This window comes from Anomalospiza imberbis, chromosome 8, assembly GCF_031753505.1.
Source record: "Anomalospiza imberbis isolate Cuckoo-Finch-1a 21T00152 chromosome 8, ASM3175350v1, whole genome shotgun sequence".
NCBI classification, from domain to species: domain Eukaryota; kingdom Metazoa; phylum Chordata; class Aves; order Passeriformes; family Viduidae; genus Anomalospiza; species Anomalospiza imberbis.
This window is the reverse complement of record NC_089688.1, coordinates 5,769,056-5,788,056: the sequence shown is the minus strand read 5'-3', so window position 1 is coordinate 5,788,056 and position 19,001 is coordinate 5,769,056. Positions and strand designations below refer to the sequence as shown.

The 19,001-nt window shown below is 50.8% G+C and overlaps 2 protein-coding genes and 1 long non-coding RNA gene across 3 annotated transcripts; 1 reads left to right on the top strand and 2 right to left on the bottom strand.

Annotated features, from left to right (window-relative positions):
- Positions 1-3,013: 3,013 nt before the first annotated feature.
- LOC137477848 (uncharacterized) lies at positions 3,014-16,268 on the bottom strand. The gene is made up of 3 exons (XR_011001214.1): positions 15,988-16,268; positions 12,629-15,776; positions 3,014-3,168 (listed from the first exon to the last, which is right to left on the bottom strand). It is a non-coding gene; the product is annotated as an uncharacterized lncRNA (long non-coding RNA).
- On the top strand, positions 3,785-6,980 carry ADO (2-aminoethanethiol dioxygenase). Its single transcript, XM_068197105.1, has one exon. The coding sequence runs from the start codon at positions 3,890-3,892 to the stop codon at positions 4,628-4,630; it is 741 nt and encodes a 246-aa protein (XP_068053206.1). The 5' UTR covers positions 3,785-3,889; the 3' UTR covers positions 4,631-6,980.
- Positions 6,141-11,395, bottom strand: EGR2 (early growth response 2). The gene is made up of 2 exons (XM_068197102.1): positions 10,838-11,395; positions 6,141-10,493 (listed from the first exon to the last, which is right to left on the bottom strand). The coding sequence occupies exons 1-2, from the start codon at positions 11,013-11,015 to the stop codon at positions 9,286-9,288; spliced, it is 1,386 nt and encodes a 461-aa protein (XP_068053203.1). The 5' UTR covers positions 11,016-11,395; the 3' UTR covers positions 6,141-9,285.
- Positions 16,269-19,001: the final 2,733 nt, after the last annotated feature.

Below are 19,001 nucleotides of genomic sequence, written 5' to 3'. Positions count from 1 at the left end.
TAGCCTCTCTTCGGGTACTGGAAGGCCACAATTAGGTCACCTCTAAGCCATCCATTGTCCAGGCTGAACAAACCCAATTCTCACAGCCTTTCCTTGCAGGAGAGTTGCTCTGTCCCTCTAATCATCTTGGCCTCCTCCGGACTCTCTCCAGCAGTTAATGGAATGCAGGATGCGTCTCAGTAAAGAAGTGGTAGAGGTGGGTGGGAGTCTTAATGTTGCATAGATCTGCTTGATGTTTGGTATATATATGAACCTAATTCCCCTTTTGATTTCAGTACAGTTATATCTAGCACTCCCCTGTGTTTCTCCTGATACATAAATTCTCTGATGAATAATTGATAACCAACTTTCTTTTACGTAAGCCATTACTGGAGAGCCAGCAAATATTACAGACATGTTGTTTGCCTTCTCTCTTTTTAGTCCTGTTCTCATTTGAGTCACGTTTGGCTAGCATTCCTATCTAGTTCCTCAATTGGTGGCAGCTATTAAAACAAAACAACAAAACACACCTTTGAAGATCCAGTGGCAGGAATATTGCAAAAAGATGCTCTTTGACAGAGATTTTTGGGTTTTGTCCTATGTACTGCCTGTCCAAACTCTGACTCTTTAAATCATTCTGGCGTTGTGACACAACATTTAGCAACAGGTAACCACTGACTTTTGACACAAGCAGCTGACATTTTCATCCACTACAGATGGTTACAGGGAATTCTAACTTCTCAAAAGAAATTGGGAGAATACGGGGAGCAACCCCTAAAAGAAAGCAAGAATTAACCAGGGTTTTTCACAAACTTGGAGGGAGATGTAATATGTAATAGCAACAAAGAAGCAAGAAATTGTTCAGTTTGGAATCCAGGTAGAAAGGGGAGGAGATTCAAAGTAGTGGGGTTGGGCAGGAGAAAAAACCTGTGACACTTCTCATTCTCTTTCAGTGTGTGTAGAAACAAAACAAACACAGGAGGAGACCAAAACCATAACCCAAACCTGACCTCCTGCTCACTGGCTGTATCATAAAACCTCCAAGCTGAACTTTAGTCATTGCATGACCAAGACAATGCAGTCCCAAAGCCGAGCCAAGCAGCTACAACACGATTGTTTTTCTCACACATGTTCAAGATAGTAGAGGCCAGCTAAGAATATGGCCTGTCAGAAGAAAAAACATGTCAATTTAATTGCCAGTTAGCTGGACAGTTTGCTTTTCTGTTGAGGTTGGTTTGTGGGTTTATTTGAATATTACTGCACTGAAAAAATGTGGGTGTGATATAGGATTTAACTGGAACATTAATATATTTTTGTCTGTACCTGTTAGAAATGGCAATCAATACAGGAGTTAAAAACATTGGCAATCGTAAGGTGATCGATTACATAAAATATAAACCTCATCACAAGTTTAACATGGTACCAGGATTGTCCACGTAAAGGTGTTCTTAAAATCTTAATAAACATCCTTGTACGTAGAACTTATGATTCATGGTTTACAGAGTGATAAGTAGTGAAAGGGTCAAGGAACTGACCTAATACCACTCAGCAAGGCAAGAGCAAGCTGAGTTCAGACTCAGGATCCTGCTTTTCCATGCTGATCTTTCCTTCAACTGCAAGTTACTCCAAGCACACAATGTACAACACATACCAAGCATTTGTTTCCACAAAAGATCTGATTTTTGTGCTGCATAGAAAAAGAACCAGTGCGTCCAAAAGTGAGCATTCTAGCACTCACTCGCAAGCAAAGTGCAATCGTTGGGGCAGGACACAAATAGGTGGCCAATAAAGAATTTATCGTTACCACTGATAACGGTACTGCCAAAAATTCCAGTGCACATCTTCACAATTAAATTGACTGCCCCTGTGAAGGGGCTGAATAGAAGAGCACACTGGACATGGAGCCTTCCAATCCCTCTGCTTCTGACAAAATGCCAGCTGCCACCCAATGCAACAGCGATGAGAGCGTCCTCAGCAGCTCATTCCCACGCAGGAAGGCTCACTGACCTTTAAAGACTCTCCCTCTCCACCTGGGATAATGCCCCCTCATCCTAAGCATCCTGCCACACAGACCTGTTCCTGCCAGGTACAGAACTGGCACGGGCAGACTTAACAAATCACTTAGCACTTAACAGACAGCTGAAGATTGCAGTGCTTTGTAGCTGCAGATGGAACTTGAAAGCAGCAAGTCAAATGAACATCCTTCTCTGTGGAGAGAGATGCAACTATGCCGTGACCTGAATTTGCATTCTGTGCACCAAATTTATTTATAGAGGGCAGGAAATAGTTTTGGAAAAAAAGGTCCAAGACACATCTTTGTCTACAGCATCTGTATTTCATCCTCTACTGGGCCATCACATGTCACAACACTTGTATTTCTGATTGATGTAGAGTATTTATCATTCACGTGAGGGTGGTGAGACACTTCAACAGGTTGCCCAGAGATCCTGTGGATGCCCCATCCCTGGCAGTGTTGAAAGCCAGGTTTAATGGGGTCCTGAGCAACCTGATATAGCAGGTGGCATCCCTGCCCATGGTGCTATGTTCCAAGAATCAGACGGTCCTTAAGGTCCCTTCCAACACAAACCATTCTATGATAAGGTGTAAGAATACTATAAAGCCATGTGTATCTTTCTTAAGCTTAATGCATATCTTACAACTAGAGTTTGCCTTTAATCAAGAAAATACATTGGTTTACCTGCTTTTAAAATGCAATTTTTAACCTGGCAAACTGCAGCCCCTGGAGTCATATTTGATTACATAATATCATTCAGCTGTTTCTCAGAACCTAGACCTACAATGGCACTTAAATGCTGCACACCCATGCAAGTAATTGAACTCAAGGTGGAATGAATCTGTACATTTCTGTGACCAGAGCCTAACCTTGTTTAAAAAATCCCAGCACTAACAGGTTAACGTCTGACTTCAAAAGAAAGGATTTTTAGGCATGATCTGCTACATACAGCCACACAAATTAGAAAGAAGGTAATAGGATCGTTGCCACAAATACATAAATTAAATAAAACCCTGGCAGAATAAATGCAGGACCCTTTTTGTACATTAGCCTGAAACAACCACATGCAGGCTCCACCAGGCTGGAGCTGAGCCAAAAGATTAGCCATCCTTTCTGTTACACATGGATTCTCTGAGGATCGGCATCCGGAACTCTGTGTGCTCGTCGGTGTTCACCTGTGGTTAAAGACAACGAATTCAGACACAAGCACTCTCAAAAGTGACCGTAAGGAGATGCATGAAGGACAGCACATGCTGGACAGCACGACCTCGACCCAATGCCGAAATGAGAGAGGCAGTGCCACAAAACCCAAACCCGGTAAGTTTGCCCAAATGGCGTGGTTAGGGTCAAGCTGTTAGTGATAAAAGATGAATTGTCTTTGGGCAGTTCGTGACACCGCGCTCGCACTACGTGGCTCCGTTCTACACGGCTGAACTACAAGCCAAGCAACAAGTTGCTCCTGCGCTTCCTCCGCCCCCCACAGTGGTGGGGAGGAAACACGAGCCCCGGGCAATTTACTGCCAAGGCTTCCCCGGCCCCGGCGCAGCACCTCGGGAAGCTGTGCCAGAGCCTCGGGGAGCGGGACCCCTCAGCCCCGGGGCAGCGGCCGCTCCCGCCGGCCCGTCTCCCCTCACGCCCGTCTCCCCTCACGCCCGTCTCCCCTCAGCGCTCAATGGCAGCCGCCCCAAGCTCCGGGAGCGGGCCGGCCCCGCGGCCCCCCGCGGCCCCTCACCTCTGCCGCCCTCCTTCGCCTTCCTCCGCGCTCCCCGGCGGGGCCCCAGCGCGGACTACGAGCCCCGTGGTGCCCGGCGGCGGCGCGGCTGCGCGGCGGGCGGGGGCGGGGGCGGAAGCGGCGCCGGGCCCCGCCCGCCGCGGCCGGGCCGGGCCGCCGCCGCCATGCCCCGGGACAACATGGCCTCCCTGATCCAGCGGGTGGCGCGGCAGGCGCGCGTCACCTTCCGCAGCCCGGCGGGCCCAGCCTTCGGGGAGAACCTGCACCGCCTGCAGCAGCTGCTGGACGAGGTGCGCGCCGAGGACTTGCACTTGGTGCCGCGGGGGCCGTCGGCCGCGGCGGCGGCGGCGGGCGGCGGTCCGCCCTGGGCCGGCGTGGTGCCTCCCGTCAGCTACATGCACATCTGCGAGACGGAGAGCTTCAGCATGGGCGTGTTCCTGCTGCGGAGCGGCGCCTGCATCCCGCTGCACGACCACCCGGGCATGAACGGCATGCTGAAGGTGCTGTACGGCACGCTGCGCATCGCCTGCATGGACACGCTGCCCTCCGGGGCGGCCGCCGCCCCGCCGCCCCCCGCTGCTGGCGGCGGGCCGTGCCTGCGCGCCCTGTTCCGCTCCCGCCAGCACTACACGCCCGCCTCGCCGCCCTGCCTGCTCTCGCCGCACACCGACAACCTCCACCAAATCGACGCCGTGGACGGGCCTGCCGCTTTTCTCGACATCCTGGCGCCGCCCTACGACCCCCAGCACGGCCGGGACTGCCACTACTACCGGCTGCTGGAGGGGCCGCCGGCGGGCGCGGAGCCGCCTGCGCTGCCGCGGGAGGTGTGGCTGGTGGAGACCCCGCAGGCCGCCGACTTCTGGTGCGGGGGCGAGCCCTACCCTGGGCCTCGCGTCTGCCTCTGAGTCGCCGCCGGCGGCCCGTGCCGGGCGGCGGCCGCTAGGGACGATGTGCGCTCGCCCCGCCGAGAGGGGAACCCGCCGCCCCCCGCCCGGCCGGCCCCCCGAGCCCGCCGGACAGCGGCACCGCGGGGACGCGGTGTCCCGTGCTGGCTGGAGCTGCGCGGGAGCGCCGTGCGTCAGAGCCTTCCTCTGATCGCGGGCTTCGTGAGTCGGGGAAATAAAGCGCCAGAACGTGTTTATGCCCTCGGGGCCGATGTGCGGGAACAGCACGATAAGCTGCTCAGCTGAAGGGCAGGGGAAATATTCCAGCATCCTGTGTAAATACTTAGGGCCACGCATCAGGGAAGGGGGGGGTTCAGGCTCCAAAGGGAGAGTAAATGCAATAAGAATTGTCACAGCCCCGGCTTTTCCTAGTGGGGCTCCCACTGCCAGAGCCAGCTGGCGCCACGGGACCAGGGGACTGTGCCCACTGAGTTTGGGAAGGGGGGCTGGTCTGGCTACAGCCTTTGGGGACTGGCTCCAGAGTGATTCTCAAGAAGACTTGTACCCTGCTAGTAAAAAACAAATCCAGAAGAACTCCTGAGCCAGGACATGCTTCTTCAGTAAATGCCAGTGATCAGTCCCCAGGGCTGGAGTTAAGGAAATTACTGCTCCGAATGGACACTGTCAGGTTCAGAGTTACTTTTCAACAGTTCTTTAAAGTGTCATATACAAGATCCCACTGTTGCAACTGAGATTACTGAGTGCATCTATGCATACTTCCTTCAGCAAGAAGGAGACAGCTGCTGATTAACCTCACTTGGAACCTGTAACACAGCAGTAGCAGAAGGTGGCAGAAACTGGGCATCATAAGAGAAAAAACAACTAACCACTGTTATGGAAGCTATTCTAGAAACACGTATTTGCAAACCCTCAGTATACAGCAGCGCATACCCTAGGTACTGATAAGATTTGACCTGATGTCTTCTCTTTAAAGCGTGGTCTGTGTTTTTATATGTGAACGCTTTGGGCTTTTGAAGCCTTGCAGTTTCCCTCTTTATACTATTTATAAAGACTACTTTTTCATAAGGCTTTTAAATAAATGTAGAGTAGAAGAGACACCATGAATTTCGCCTTGCTATGATGGAAGCGGTCTGGAGATGCAGTTTGCCCACAGCAGGGGATGCAAACTTTCTAACATGGCAGCAAGTTTTTCTACAGGTGAAGTGCCCCATCTGTGCTGCAGGGACTGGTCTTGTGCCTGTGCATCCGAACGCACACTTTGTACCACAAACCCAGGCCAGGGCAGCCTTGGCCGTCTTAGTCGTGATGTGAGAATTTGAGTAAGAAAACACAACTTAGCAACCTCCTAAGTGATGTACCAGCCTGCTCCAGAAATCATTTCACAACTGGCTTTACTTTTCTGTGTATTTATAAAAGCAGACTTGTTTTTCCTGTACAGTGGCTTGTATGTGTGAATTTTTAATTGATTGTGATATGGCATTGCTGCTTTTTTTTTTTTTTCCCTGGCCTGCGAAAGAATGAATGTAATATACAGGCAGCATTATGCATGCATGGATTAATTCTTTTGCAAGGAAAAATTGGTAGAAATTATTTCAGGTGATTTACATTTATTCTTTGAGCACTTAAAGGTGTCTGATATTTCTGCAGCTGGCTTACCTGTTTTTCTTGGAATTCCCCTGCAGCTTAACATTAGTTAATGTTTAACAATTCTTGATCGAATGTAGTCATTAATTATAAGGCAATGCCTCCCTGTGTTACAGCCTGTTTCTACCTCTCTCCAAGCCTAATGAAGACAGTTACCCTTTTTCAGAAGTCCACAAAGAAGATAGCACGGTGCATGCAAACAGCTGTACTGGAAAAACAAACTGCGACAGTGAGCGTTGTTTATCCTATCTGCTCTGTCCTCCCCTTAGGTCTTTCTGCTGAGTTTTTTATTTTTTTCCTCCATGTGTAAAACCGAGTCAAGATGTTTTGTGGGACAGTATTTAATGCATCTTTCTGAAGAGGACAGGTGCTGTTAACCATGGCAAAACATTGGTTTTCTTTTTTTTTTCCTTTTTTTCTGTTTTTTTTCTTTTTTTTTTTTACTTAATGTGTTAGTATCAAAGTATTTAAAGCTGGAAAATAGCAAAGAAAACCTGAGATTAGCATTTTTTTTAAAGTCTCTTTGTGTAACTTCTTGCTTACTCACTAATTGAAACTTACTTCCCATGTTCTGGATATCTGTAAGCGGAAGGTTTAAACTGTAATGTCATTCCTTCTCTCTGCAGTTTGGTTATTGTGTTTTCACAACAGCAAAATAACTGTTATTGCTGAAATGTAGAATAAATACAGGATATCTCACCAGTGACCAGTCATTAATTTCCTTCACAAGTATGACAGCCTTGAGCCAAGTACGGTACAGAGGTCTAGTTTCTTTTGCCTGTCAATCTGAACAGTGTGACCAGCTTTTCCTTGGGAGGCAATGCTTAGAAGTGGATTCTTAGCCCTGATCCTGCAGGCAATTCCAGGCACATGCACTATTGCTGCTTTTGAAGCTGGCTCTCGATGTAAGGCACAGACAGGAGTGTAGGACCATTGATACTGTGCCGTGTCAGGTGCTCTTGTAGCTGTACACTAGTCACCAGGAGTTTCCTTAGTTCACCGCTTCTACAATTTTGGTGTTGTTTAGATCATTTTTGCTTTTGATTTGGGTTTTAATTTTGTAGCATGGCTGGAGACAGTAGAGTGCAGGGGAAGCTTTGGATTGTGTGTCCGAGTAGCTGAGATACCAATTTTGTTCAAGATGATCTGGCTATGATCGAGTTGTGGTTATCCAAAGCTGTGGTGGTACCTGCAGAAGCCCAGCAGTCGAGGAGGCTGCAGCTTCTGTATGACATCCCTCCAGCTGCAGGCTCTGGTCTTTTGGGGGTCAGGACCACGTGGAATCAAGTGGCAAAACTGCAAACCAGGATGTCAAGGTTTACTTGTGCTGCTAAAGTGGATGGCGGGGCAGTGAGTGCGGCTTCTCCTGCACTGGCTGGTCCATGCCCAACTTTAAAAGCTGTCTTGATTCAGAACCAGACGTGTCATTTCAGCTCCCACTGAACAGCAGCTGCCCCAAAAGCCGGCATGAGTTCCAGAAGATGGGGAGCAGGGATTTCTATCAGACAGAAAAGGCAGGTGCTGCTGGGGCTTTGCACTATGGGACCTAACACCTGGGCAAGCAGAAGCTGGGAACCACCGAGAAAGGGCTTAAGCCCTTCACCCCGCTGTGCTGGGCTGTGGTGTTAGTGCTGTCCATCCTGCACAGCTCACTTCTGCAGTGCGGGCCGCACCAGGGATCTGTGGCAGAGGGGCAAGCCCGCGGGGCGCTTACGGCCCTGCACCGATGGCAGCATCCGAGGGTGGGCCGAGGCTGGGATAGCATTTAAAAAAACATTAACCAAAATAAGTTTACAAAAAAAAAAAAAAAAACGGCACGATATTGCGGCCATGTGGATTCAGCAAAAACAGTCCAGCTGTGCCGCGGGAGTGAGCGCCGCCGCCCCGGGCCGCTGCGGAGCCCCCGAGCGCGGGCGCGGCGCCGCCCGCGCAGCTCCGCGCCGCCGGGAGCCGCTTCCCCCGAGCGGCGGCCGTCGGGGCGGCGGTACTCACTGTTCCGGAGCCCACTCGCGGAGGTTGCCTGGGGCGGATTGTAACCGCGGAACAAAACAGAATGAGTCAAGAAAAACCCACCCCGCTCCCTGGTTAATATTATCCCGTCTCTCGTCTCCGAGGGAAATTCCCGTGCCCAAAAGCGAGTGTTTGTACGCTGGGGCCGAGGCCGCAGGTTTTCCACGCCGAGGCTTTGCGGGGCAGTGCGGTGCGCCCATCGGACCCGGGCCGGGCTGCCCCGCAGCCCTCTGCCGCCGGGACCCGGCGCGGGTCGGGGACGAGTGGGGGACAACCCCTCCCTGGGTCAGGCCAGGGAACCTACGGAAATAAAGATGTCAATTTAGCATAATTAAGAGATTTATTTGTCGTCTTTTATAAACTTTGTAAGCACCTACCCTATTGTCGAAAAGTTTATTTACAGAGTGGCCAGAAAGATACCCCCCCTCTCCTTCCAGCCCCCGTTAGTGGTTGTGCATTATTCATGTTACCTGCGGCGCACTGGGTCCCGGCCGACCACGGGCGCCGGTCCCAGCCCGAGTATTTACATCCTGTTCCAAGTCCTACTACAAACGGAACACTTTTAAGTCACCAAAAAGAAAAACAAAACCAAAACCCCAAACCAGTGCGTACAAAAATATAGTCTCTAAAAAACAAAATCCCAATATTAATAGGCAGAAATGTACAGCCATACTAAAACCAGGGAGGGAAAAACTTTCCGGTCTCGGTGTCGCCGCTGTCGTCGGAGCGGATCGGTAAGGCACCCCCCACATGCAGACAGGGGACCGGGCTCTACACCACACAAGGCACCAAGGACACCTCACCACGACGGCACTGCATGCATCCATCCTCTCGCCGCAGCCCCTATGTACACCCGCCGCTCCGGCCCGCTCCGGCCCGCCCCGGCCCGGGGAGCCCCGCGGCGCCGCCAGGTGCTCGTCGCGCCCCGCCGGGCCCCGCTCCGCTCCGCGCCCGCCGCGCTGGGCGACGGCTCCGCGCTGGGTCCTGCGCGTCCCGCGCCGTCAGGGCGTCCGCGTCCGCGCCGCGCAGGGGGCCAGGGCGGCGGTGCCGCTCCCGCCGCCGGGTTGCGGGCACCCGCCGGCGGCGGCGGCGGCTCCTTTTCGTTCCTTCTGGCGCAGGTGAATCTTGGTGTGCCGCTTCCTTTCGTCGGAGCGGGCGAACTTCCTGCCGCAGAAATCGCAGGCGAAGGGTTTCTCGCCGGTGTGCGTGCGAATGTGGGTGGTGAGGTGGTCGCTGCGGCTGAAGTTCCGCATGCAGATACGGCACTGGAAGGGCTTGTGGCCCGTGTGGATGCGGATGTGCCGGGTGAGCTCGTCGGAGCGGGAGAAGCGGCGGTCGCAGCCCTCGGCGGGGCACGGGTAGGGCCGTTCGTGGACCGGCGTCTTGCTGGGCCGGTTGGGGTACTTGCGGGGCCGCAGAATGGGCCGCAGCGGCAGGTGGTGCGGGCTGTAGGCGCCGGCGGGCAGCCGGGCGCCCGCACCCTCGCCCCCGCCACTGCCGGGAGCGCTGCCGGGGGCGGTGCCCGCCGGGGGCGCCCCCATCGTGAAGTTGCGGATGGTGGAAAGCGGCGTGAGGGGCGGCGGGACGCGGAGCGAGTCGAGGGGGCAGGGGAAGGGCTTGCGGTCGGGGCCGGCGTGGAGCTCCCGCTGGCACTGAGGCGGCGGGAAGAAGCCGCCGTACTCGGGGATCATGGTGAAGAGCCCGCCGTCGGCCGCCGCCGCCTTCGGTGAGGGGTAGGAGGGCGGCGGGGGAAAAGGCAGTGCCCCGCCGCCGGCGGCGGGCAGGAAAGCCGAGGAGGGGTCTTGCGGGTACAGGTCACCGCAGCCCGAGTAGGGCGGCGGCGGAGGCGAGTAGAGATGCTCCAGGTCGGCTGGCTGGCCCTGTGCCATGGTGCAGCCGAGGGCCCCGGCCAGCGGGTTGGGGGAGGTGGCGGAGGCGGCGGTGGCCGAGGAGGCGGCGGAGGAGGCGGAGGAGGCGGCGGAGGAGGCGGCGGAGGAGGGCGTGCTGACCCCCTGCAGGATCCCCGCGCTCACGATGTTGATGATGCCCTCGGGGTAGCAACCGGCGCCAGGGTACTGCGGGTCGATGGAGAATTTGCCCATGTAGGTGAAGGTCTGATTGCGAGAAGCCGGGGCATTGGGCGCGAAGCCGCCGCCGTAGGGCAGGTCCAGGGCCCGCTTGTCGCCCATGTCCACGTTGATCATGCCGTCTGGGAGGACAAGGAACAGGTCAGCCCTCCGCGCCGCCACCCGCCGGACGACCGGCACCGGTCCCAGCCACCGCCCGCCCCGGCCCAGCGCGGGGCTGCGGCGCGCACATGTTGCGCTCCGGATGCAGGGGGGTTCCGCGCCGACTGCAACTTTCCCCCCTGAGCTGGGTGCGGAGGTAGGGCTGCCGCGAAGGGGCGGCGGGGACCCGGCCGGGTGGCGGGAGAGCCCTGGAGAGGGTCCCGGCGCCCCGTCCCAGTCCGACCCCCACCCGCCGCCCCGAGTCTCCGTCGCCCCGCCGCTCTCCGCGGGCGGCCTGGCTCGCACCTGCGAGGACTCCGCTTACCTCCTGCCACACCGCTCATCTGGTCGAACGGCCCTGCCAGGTCGGCATTGGGGAAGATCGCGACCGAAGTTGGCAGCGCGGCGGAGATGTCATCCGCGGGGTAAATGCCCTCGGGGAGCTGGTGCACGAACCCACCGAGGGTCACCGGGATCTTGTCCACCGCCTTGGCGGTCATCATGGGGGCAGCGGGGCGGCCGGGGGAGCGGTGCTCCCGGCCGGCGGTGGGCACTCGGGGCGGGGAGGGAGAGGAGGGGGCGCTTCCCCCTGCCTCCCACTACCAGCGCGGGGGGACCGCGGGGAGCCGGCGCGGCATGTGCGGGCGGGCGGCCGCCCCGTCGCGGCGGTGCGGTGCCCGCGGTGCCCCGGGAGCGCCGCGCTCCCGCCGCAGCTCGCGCTGGAGGACAAGTCTGGCTGTAACTATTTATGGGGGCCCCCTGAATGCCCGGGACGTCACTGCCCATATAAGGACTGAGGAACGGGGCCCGGCGGTCACGTGGGAGCCCGCGTGCGGGACCCGCCGGCCCGCGCCCGCCCCGGCCCCCCCCCCCTGCGCACCCTCCGCGCCCCGCGGGGGCGGCCCCGACCCGCCCGGCCCCGCCCGGCCCCGCTCGGCCCCCGCCGCCGCCCGCCGCGCCGCCCAGGGGGGTATTCCGGTGGCGGGGCCCGTGTCCTAAAAAGGCGAGGATCCGGCCCCGCCCCGCCTGCCCTATTAGGGCTTGTTCCGGAAAATTTTTAAATGGTTCGGAAAAGCAGAGGAGGTCCCGGGGCCGCCCCGCCAGACCCCGCTCACTTTCTCAGCAGCCTGTAACCGCAAACCGGCGGCGGGTCAGGAAACAGCCGCATTCACGGAATAGAGCTTCTCGTTTGTCAAAGAAAAAGTAATTTTGAATAATAATTTTTTTTTTTTTTTAATTACGGGTGGAAAGAGCCGCCGAACAGAACGACTCGGCGGCGCTGCTTGTTTTGGAAAGTGTCTGATCTATATATACCGTCGCGAAAACGGAACCGCCTGCTCCGCCGTCGCTGGGTTGTTATTGTATCGACGGGCACAAGCGAGGACGGGACCGGGAGGAGTGGCGGGGGGACGGGAGTGCCCCCCCCGCCGCCCCACCCCGTTCCGTTCTGACCCTACCGCTCCCGCTTTGCTCAGTTCAACCTCTTGCTCCCACAGTTTCCATCCTCAGTAACATTTCCACTGCCGCTTTTGCTTTATTTCTCCATGATCTCCTCCATAACGAGGGTATCAAACCAAACAGTGCTTAAATTCTGGCTTTTTTTTTTTTTTTTTCCTCCAAAGTACTAAAAATAACCTCCCTTGTGCCTCCCTTCCCAGGAGAAGCCAATCTTTCATATGCTGTTCCCAAGCTTAGAGCTTGCAGCCCCTACATCTTCTTGCTGATGAGGGTGTCAGATGTAATTATTTTTGAAAGCTGTATCCCGTGTCACTAATCTCATTACTTGGGATATTTCATCTCGTGGCTGTTTATTACTGCGTTTAGGAAAGCAACTCTCACATATGGTCTGTAGCGTGTGAGGCCCCTTTTCAATAGTCTGCAGTGAAAAAAACAACCCATTGACAACCCAAGCAGCAGCAAGACATGGCAACATATGAGAGATAATATGACAGTGCATTCCTGTTCCAAAGCAACAAGCCGGAGAATACATAGGAAGGCTAAAAACTCTTCACTTTCATTTTTGACTGCAGATACCAATATCTACAGGTCTAATGCAGTAGAGCCTGTGCCACAGAAGAGGGGTGTGCTCAGGCATCCCTGTGGTGTATGGACTTACCTTCTGCCTTGGCTCCCAAGCACTGTCACAGTGTCTCTCAGGACCCTCTTTATCAATGCCACACCTCACACCCCAGCTGAGAAAGGCTCTTTCAGTTCCTCCAGGTCATGGCCTTTGGTGATGCCCCAGGTTCATTACTTGTTCAGGCACCATGGAGTCCAGACTAGACAGCAGCATCCCCTGAAAAGTAAAGGGTTTAGGGGCATTTGCTACGGAATAGTAGACACAAAGCTAGATGTTTGCCTTTATGAGAGATCAGGGAAGTATGCACAGCAATTAGTAAAAATGTAACAGTGGTTTTTAACATAGATTTTTGTAACCAGTCCTCTCTAGCACTTAATGTACAGCCAATACAGTTTGACATATGAGATTTAGTTGAAAGCAAGCCTTCAGTGGGATTCTAGATATTTTCATTTAAAAAACCATCTCAATTTAAAAGTAAAATTTAAAACTGTGACAGAGAGACAGGTTCTGGGAAATTTGACTGAGAAGTAGGAGCAATTGTGTTGTACCATTCCGTTACAGCTGAGCTATAATTGGTCTAATCGCTACTATGAAAGAACAAAATATTGGAATCTGTTGTGCAGGGGGGTGAGTTACTTTACATGAATTTGAGAAACAGTAACTCTAGTGCAGTATCCTCCTTACTGCAAAACATTGCAGATATCTCAGATTTAGGGCTTGTGGATATTCTACATCATCTTGTATTAATTCAAAATACCATATGCCCACTGAAGACACTAAATCATAATGCACACAGAAGAAAGGAGAACCAAGGTTTCACACCGCACCTTAACCCCCCCATGAATCAACTCTAGCTTTCAACTAACTTGGCTAATTTAGTGTTCTTCCACTATGGAAAAGGATTCAATGAAAAACTGACACAAATAAAATTTAACTTCACCTGTGGAATACTATTGTAGTTGACTTGGCTGGTTAATTTTAAAAGGCTTCTTAAGAATGGAATAAATTGTGTCTGATTTCCAGCTTTTCCAGGGACAATCAAATCACTCGACATCTTTCAATAGGGGCTTTGTCTCAATGGCAGCGGGATCTGGCGTGGGGCAAGATGGAAGTATACTTAATGTTCAGTTTCAGGAAGTTGTTGACAGATTAAACTCAAATGTTTCTGGGTCCTTTTCAGATATCCTTGCCGTATTGCTTTGCATGTGCTTTGTATCTTTGATCCCTGTTTGGCTGATTACAGCAGACTCTGAAGGTTGGACTGTCCAGCTGCCACTGACATCAATGGTCCTTACATATAGAAATAGCCTACTGATTTCTGTGGTTCCTATAAGCCATGTGGCTTCATATGACAGACAGCTTGTGGGTGCAAATTGCAAAATCCCCAATCACACCAAGAGCCTTGAATATGCATGACCTCTTAGTGGATATAGCAGTGATTGAGGATGGTTCAGAGCTGAAAGGCAGAACTTCTCTCCTATTCCTAACTTCTTTGAAACCGGGCAACTTTGGATTTACTGTATTTGCTCTTTTAGCAAGCTGCTAACTGACATTGCACTGGGGGTGTATTTTCCTGCATTCATTCTCTACCACCAATACCTGAGATGGGAGTTGTAGAAATAAAATCATCTTTGCCTTCATACCTGAGTTGAGAGTGGCTAAGGAAGAAAAGACAGTTTATCATCTGTAGAGCTGGCAACACATTTAACCAGCTTAGCACCACACATTTGAGTCATCTCTCCAGGGGGTTACTATGCTTTTGCAGCAAACTCACCCGACCCCTGTGCTAACAGGCCTGCATGGGAAACACACCCTGCAGCTTCCACTCTGCATCCTGCTGCTTTCAGGAGGGTTAAGGTGGCCCCAGCTCGGCAGGTGCCCTAGGGAGTAGGAACTCATTTGGGAATAGGGAGTTGTTTACAGATTGGAGATGAATGACCCTGACAACGGCAAAGAATGTCTCTCCTAAGACTGGGCTAGATTCATGTTGGGGTTGGTGGGTTTTTAATGTTTCATGTAAAAGAGAAAATCTTCTCTCCAAAGCTGGAGTTCAGAGTTTCCTAAATTTGCCCCCTTTCACTGGGGTTAGAAAGACTTGTCATGTCCTTACAGGAAGAAATGCTTGTTTACTACTTCACCTTCTGTTTTGGCCAGGGGTGTTTGCTGGATTTCCCAGGCTGCTGGCAAAAGCCACTTCCCTTCAGTCTGCCCTGCCTGCCCCTCAAAGGCCTGATATAGGCTCTTAGTCTGCACTGGCAAGTCACCAAAACCTGGAATCCAGCCAGGGAAACCTGCTGTAAACATGAACTTACAGAAAACATCTGACTGACTGCTGGCATGCTAGGGGAAGGGGATGGTTAAGGAGCAGAGAAGGCATCCCAGTCTGCCCTTAATTACAGTACCTTGAAACCACTCTGTGGTTTTCAGCCAAGGCTGCTTGTCTTAGGGTGAGTGCCTGTAAATTTAAAATAAGTAAATAACTTTATTGTGAGACCCTGGCTTAGGATAGCAGTAGCAGCATTCTGAAGGGTTATTTAAATGTCAATAAATTTTTCTAATTCGAGCTATAGGAATTAAATAAACCCATGTGGAATCAATAAACTACTAGTTTAAGTTTGTGTGGCTGTGAACAAGTATGTGTGACAGAGAAAACTTCCAGTCAAATAAAAGCAACAACAAACTTGTTTGCTCAAAACTTATTCTCGTTATTAAACACACAGAACATTTCCTGGATGTTCCTGTACACGGTTTCTAGCATATATATAAAATCCATAGTCCTACTTCCACTCACCCCATGAGTTTCCCACGAACACCCGAGGGAACGGATGCTCCCGCCGCTGTCGGGAGGGGAGCGGGGAGCGTGTGCGGGCTCCACTGCCCTCTCCTGGGGAAAGGCGTTCCCGGGAGCCAGCGAGGACAAAGCAGCTGAGCAAAGAGCGATGCGTTGGGCTGAGTTCTGCTGGTGTTTCACCGTGTAACAGCACCCCTAAAGGTTTTCATCGCATTCATGCGTTCAACTGAGAGACTCTAGCCCTGTTGAGTCAGAGATCCCGGGCACAGCCTGTGATCCCCACAACCCCAGCAGTGTTGATGGGGGATCATGTACTGCAGTGAAGTGTTGAGAGCAAGCCGCAGAGGGGCTTCCCTGCTGAAAGGCTAAAATATCAGCTCTGCATGCTGCTTGCTGGGGGGGACAAAGAAAAGAAGAAAAAAAAAAAAAAAAAAAAAAAAAAAAAAAAAAAAAAAAGTTGCTTCTCAACTGTGAAAATTACTGGGATACACATGTCATTCATGAGACAAGACTCAAAATAATGACAACTTTGCTTCTAAATAGTGATAGTCTGCCTGCCAAGCTTTACTTTCCAGTCCTTTCTTCTGAAACTAGTATCACTTACCCTTGTATTTTCTGCTGTAACGTGCCTCCTGTGTTTTGTGTAAATACTGCCTTGTCCCATGGCTGGGCCTTCAGTCCAGAGAGACACTAATCAAGCACATGCCTTCATGATGCAAGTGGCCTTCCTTGGAGGACTGAAATAAAAGAAGCGTAGCAAGAGTCACATTTTCAGTTCTCTTGGTCCCATTTCCTAGCGTTTGAGTGCACAGAAAGCCTGTCAGAAGGGTTTCTGGATACATTCAGTTAATAGGAAACAGTGTCTTCAGAACTGGGCATAGCTTTTTATCCTCAAGTGATGAGTAAAGTCAGATATAACATCTCTCTCCAGCAAACCAGGAGGGAAAGCAAAACTCTAACACTATTAGACAAGAGAAGACAAGCAGTCTTATCTTGGGAAGAGATGGAGAAGAGTTCTGTGGGGTGTTTCCCAGAAACTTTCCATCCCTCCAAGGAAGCTGGAGCCACTTACAGGACTTCTAAATTTCCAAGCACTTGTTTGCATTTGCTCTGTGTGCCACTTCTCAGAACCCGTTTCCATTTATGTCTCATTTCTTTGTGTTTTGCTTTTAAAGAAGTCTGTCTTCAGCCTTGAAAATGCTCAGCTCTTTGCTCTGGGTAAGTCAATTTGTATGTGGTTCTGGCTTTCCTTAGTTTTTATCAGCATTTATTTTCTGCTCCTGAGGGTATGTCTACATGCTCCAGTTTCACCAGAAGACCATCCTGACTGTGAATTCTTTAGGACAAGGGGATTCAGATTCATTTTCATCAAAGTTACCCAATGGATGGCTTTCTGTCAGAACATACAGCAAATTTTATTGCAGCAGAGAATTAAATAAACAAACAAACACCCGCCCTCCCACACCCCCCAAGAGATTAAAATAAGCAACATGTTTTGTTTTAAAATTTCTAGTGCCAGATCTTTAAGCAGCATAAGTTAGCTTGAGTTTTCTGATCATGTAATCCCTACAATCTGAGTGAACAAAAAAATTGGACATGATTTTATTTACAGCTTGGTTACTTTTCAAGGCTAAAACTCCAGGTTCTCCTGAGGGCAGGCATGGTCCTTTTCATCCTATATTTGGGCTGCTTCCACCTGTTTCACAGGAGTTTGTTGCTATCTTTGATTTGTTTTCTCTGCTGTGATGTACTGTCCTTGTTCTTTCACCTCCCTTCTCATTCTGTCTCTCTCTATACTCCCTTGTCCAGCCTTTTCAGCTCTCTTTTCTCCTCTTCCTCCTCCTGTCTTTCCTCTTCCTTGGTAGTTCCTTTCCTTCCCCCTTATCTAAGCAATTGCTGCCAACGTCTATATTTGGAATAGAGTGGGAACAAGCTATTCTTGTGACTTTACTTTGAAATAACTGAGAGGAGCAGATGATTTTCTTTGAATAAATAGAGGATACATTGAGAAGACAGGCTAGTAAAATCAAAACAGTGTCATTAGGGAATACCTGCCCAGCAGGTTCATTTTTCCCAACTCTCAGGATAACTTAATCAGGTGTTAGTTCTTGTTTGCTCTGTTGTAGCTTTAAATCCTCCTTTTGTGCATAGTTCCTCTCTCCAGGTCAGTAACCTGAGGTGCTAACAGAGATCCAGCTCATCACCACAATGTCTGGCTCTCAGACATCAAGAGGAATGACTGCCACCATCTAAAATCTCAGATGCTAAAATTAGATGAACCTGGTTATATATTTGTTTAACACCTGGACTCAGTGCCATTGCACCTCCTGATGTAGTCACAGGGTACTGTTATAGAGTCCCACCAATATGGGCTAGCACAGAAATATTTTGGTAAGAACAATTTCCTATTGTGCAATATGATTTCTTCGTGTCTTCTCACATTAACTCCTTCTCATCACCAACTGTTCATCATCCCCCCTGCCATTTAAACTGCTGTAAGCAACACATTAACAAAGCCAGCAAGAAACAGAGCTACCCTAACAGGACAGCACAGAATGTATTTCTCCCAGTCTCCCATATTTCTGTGTTTATACAATTAACTCCCACACTGGCAGATCAAACAAGAAATTAGGCCAAATAAGAAAACCAGCATCATGGCTTAGCTTGTGCCACAGGAAGACCCAAGTCTATTTGTCTACTCCCAAGTGAAGCTGGTTCTATTAGAACACTACTCCTGTAATGTGTTATTGTGTCAAGCAGCTTCATAGAGGGGAAGATACATGAAAATACATGCAGAAAAGTACAAAGATAAGATCTTTCCTTACAAGTTAAGCATTCAGAGGAGATGGCTATTAATGTTAGACAAGAAACTAGAAAAAAGCAATTCTTTTACCCATTGATGATTTCCTGCCATTTTATAAATGTTCCAGCTAACAGAAATGGTCATTCTGACACAGTACTTCAACAGTTGTTTCTGCAATAATTGTTAATAAGCTCAGTTTTCCTACAGAATACAAGTCAATACCAGTATCTTAGGAGGGCAAGGCTGACAGAACTCTAACGCTTTTCTATCAGACTAATATAAAAACAGATCAGTCTTCAAGCAAACAGATTCTTTTCCATGTTTACGCTACTACTACTGCCACCACACTGCAGATCTTGAATGTGCAGTGTAGATCAACAACAAACAGCCTAAGCTAAGGGAAAAATGAATGACCCAGGCTAAAATGCAACATCTACTCTCAGCATTAGCAGCAATTCCCAGGAGGATTGCCAAGTGTCTCCAGGCTTCTGTCCCTTAAAACTGAGCACAAGGGAATTTGGTGCATGTAGACTTAAGAGTGTAATAACATTTCGTACTAAATTAAGTGCATGTGCAATGGTTAAGTGCATTTGATTGGTATCAGATGAGTTTTTGTAATTTTGTGCTGTCACAGAAAAGACATATATTTTATTTATGTGTTCCCAATCCGAGGACAACAGACAAATGAGCTTTGGCATATTTAGAGAGCACTGCTAAAAATGGTGAACTCAGAATACTCTCCCATTACCTCTCATCCCCTGTCCCATCCGTGCTATGCTGGCAACTTGCAGCTTTCCTCTCACTCCCCTTGCTTC

Bases quoted from the DNA above. Each gene is read 5' to 3' on its own strand.
- ADO (XM_068197105.1), top strand. From the start codon at position 3,890: ATGCCCCGGGACAACATGGCCTCCCTGATCCAGCGGGTGGCGCGGCAG.
- EGR2 (XM_068197102.1), bottom strand. From the start codon at position 11,015: ATGATGACCGCCAAGGCGGTGGACAAGATCCCGGTGACCCTCGGTGGG. The intron at 10,494-10,837 runs GTAAGCGGAGTC...TTGTCCTCCCAG, and splicing joins GATGAGCGGTGTGGCAGGAG to ACGGCATGATCAACGTGGAC.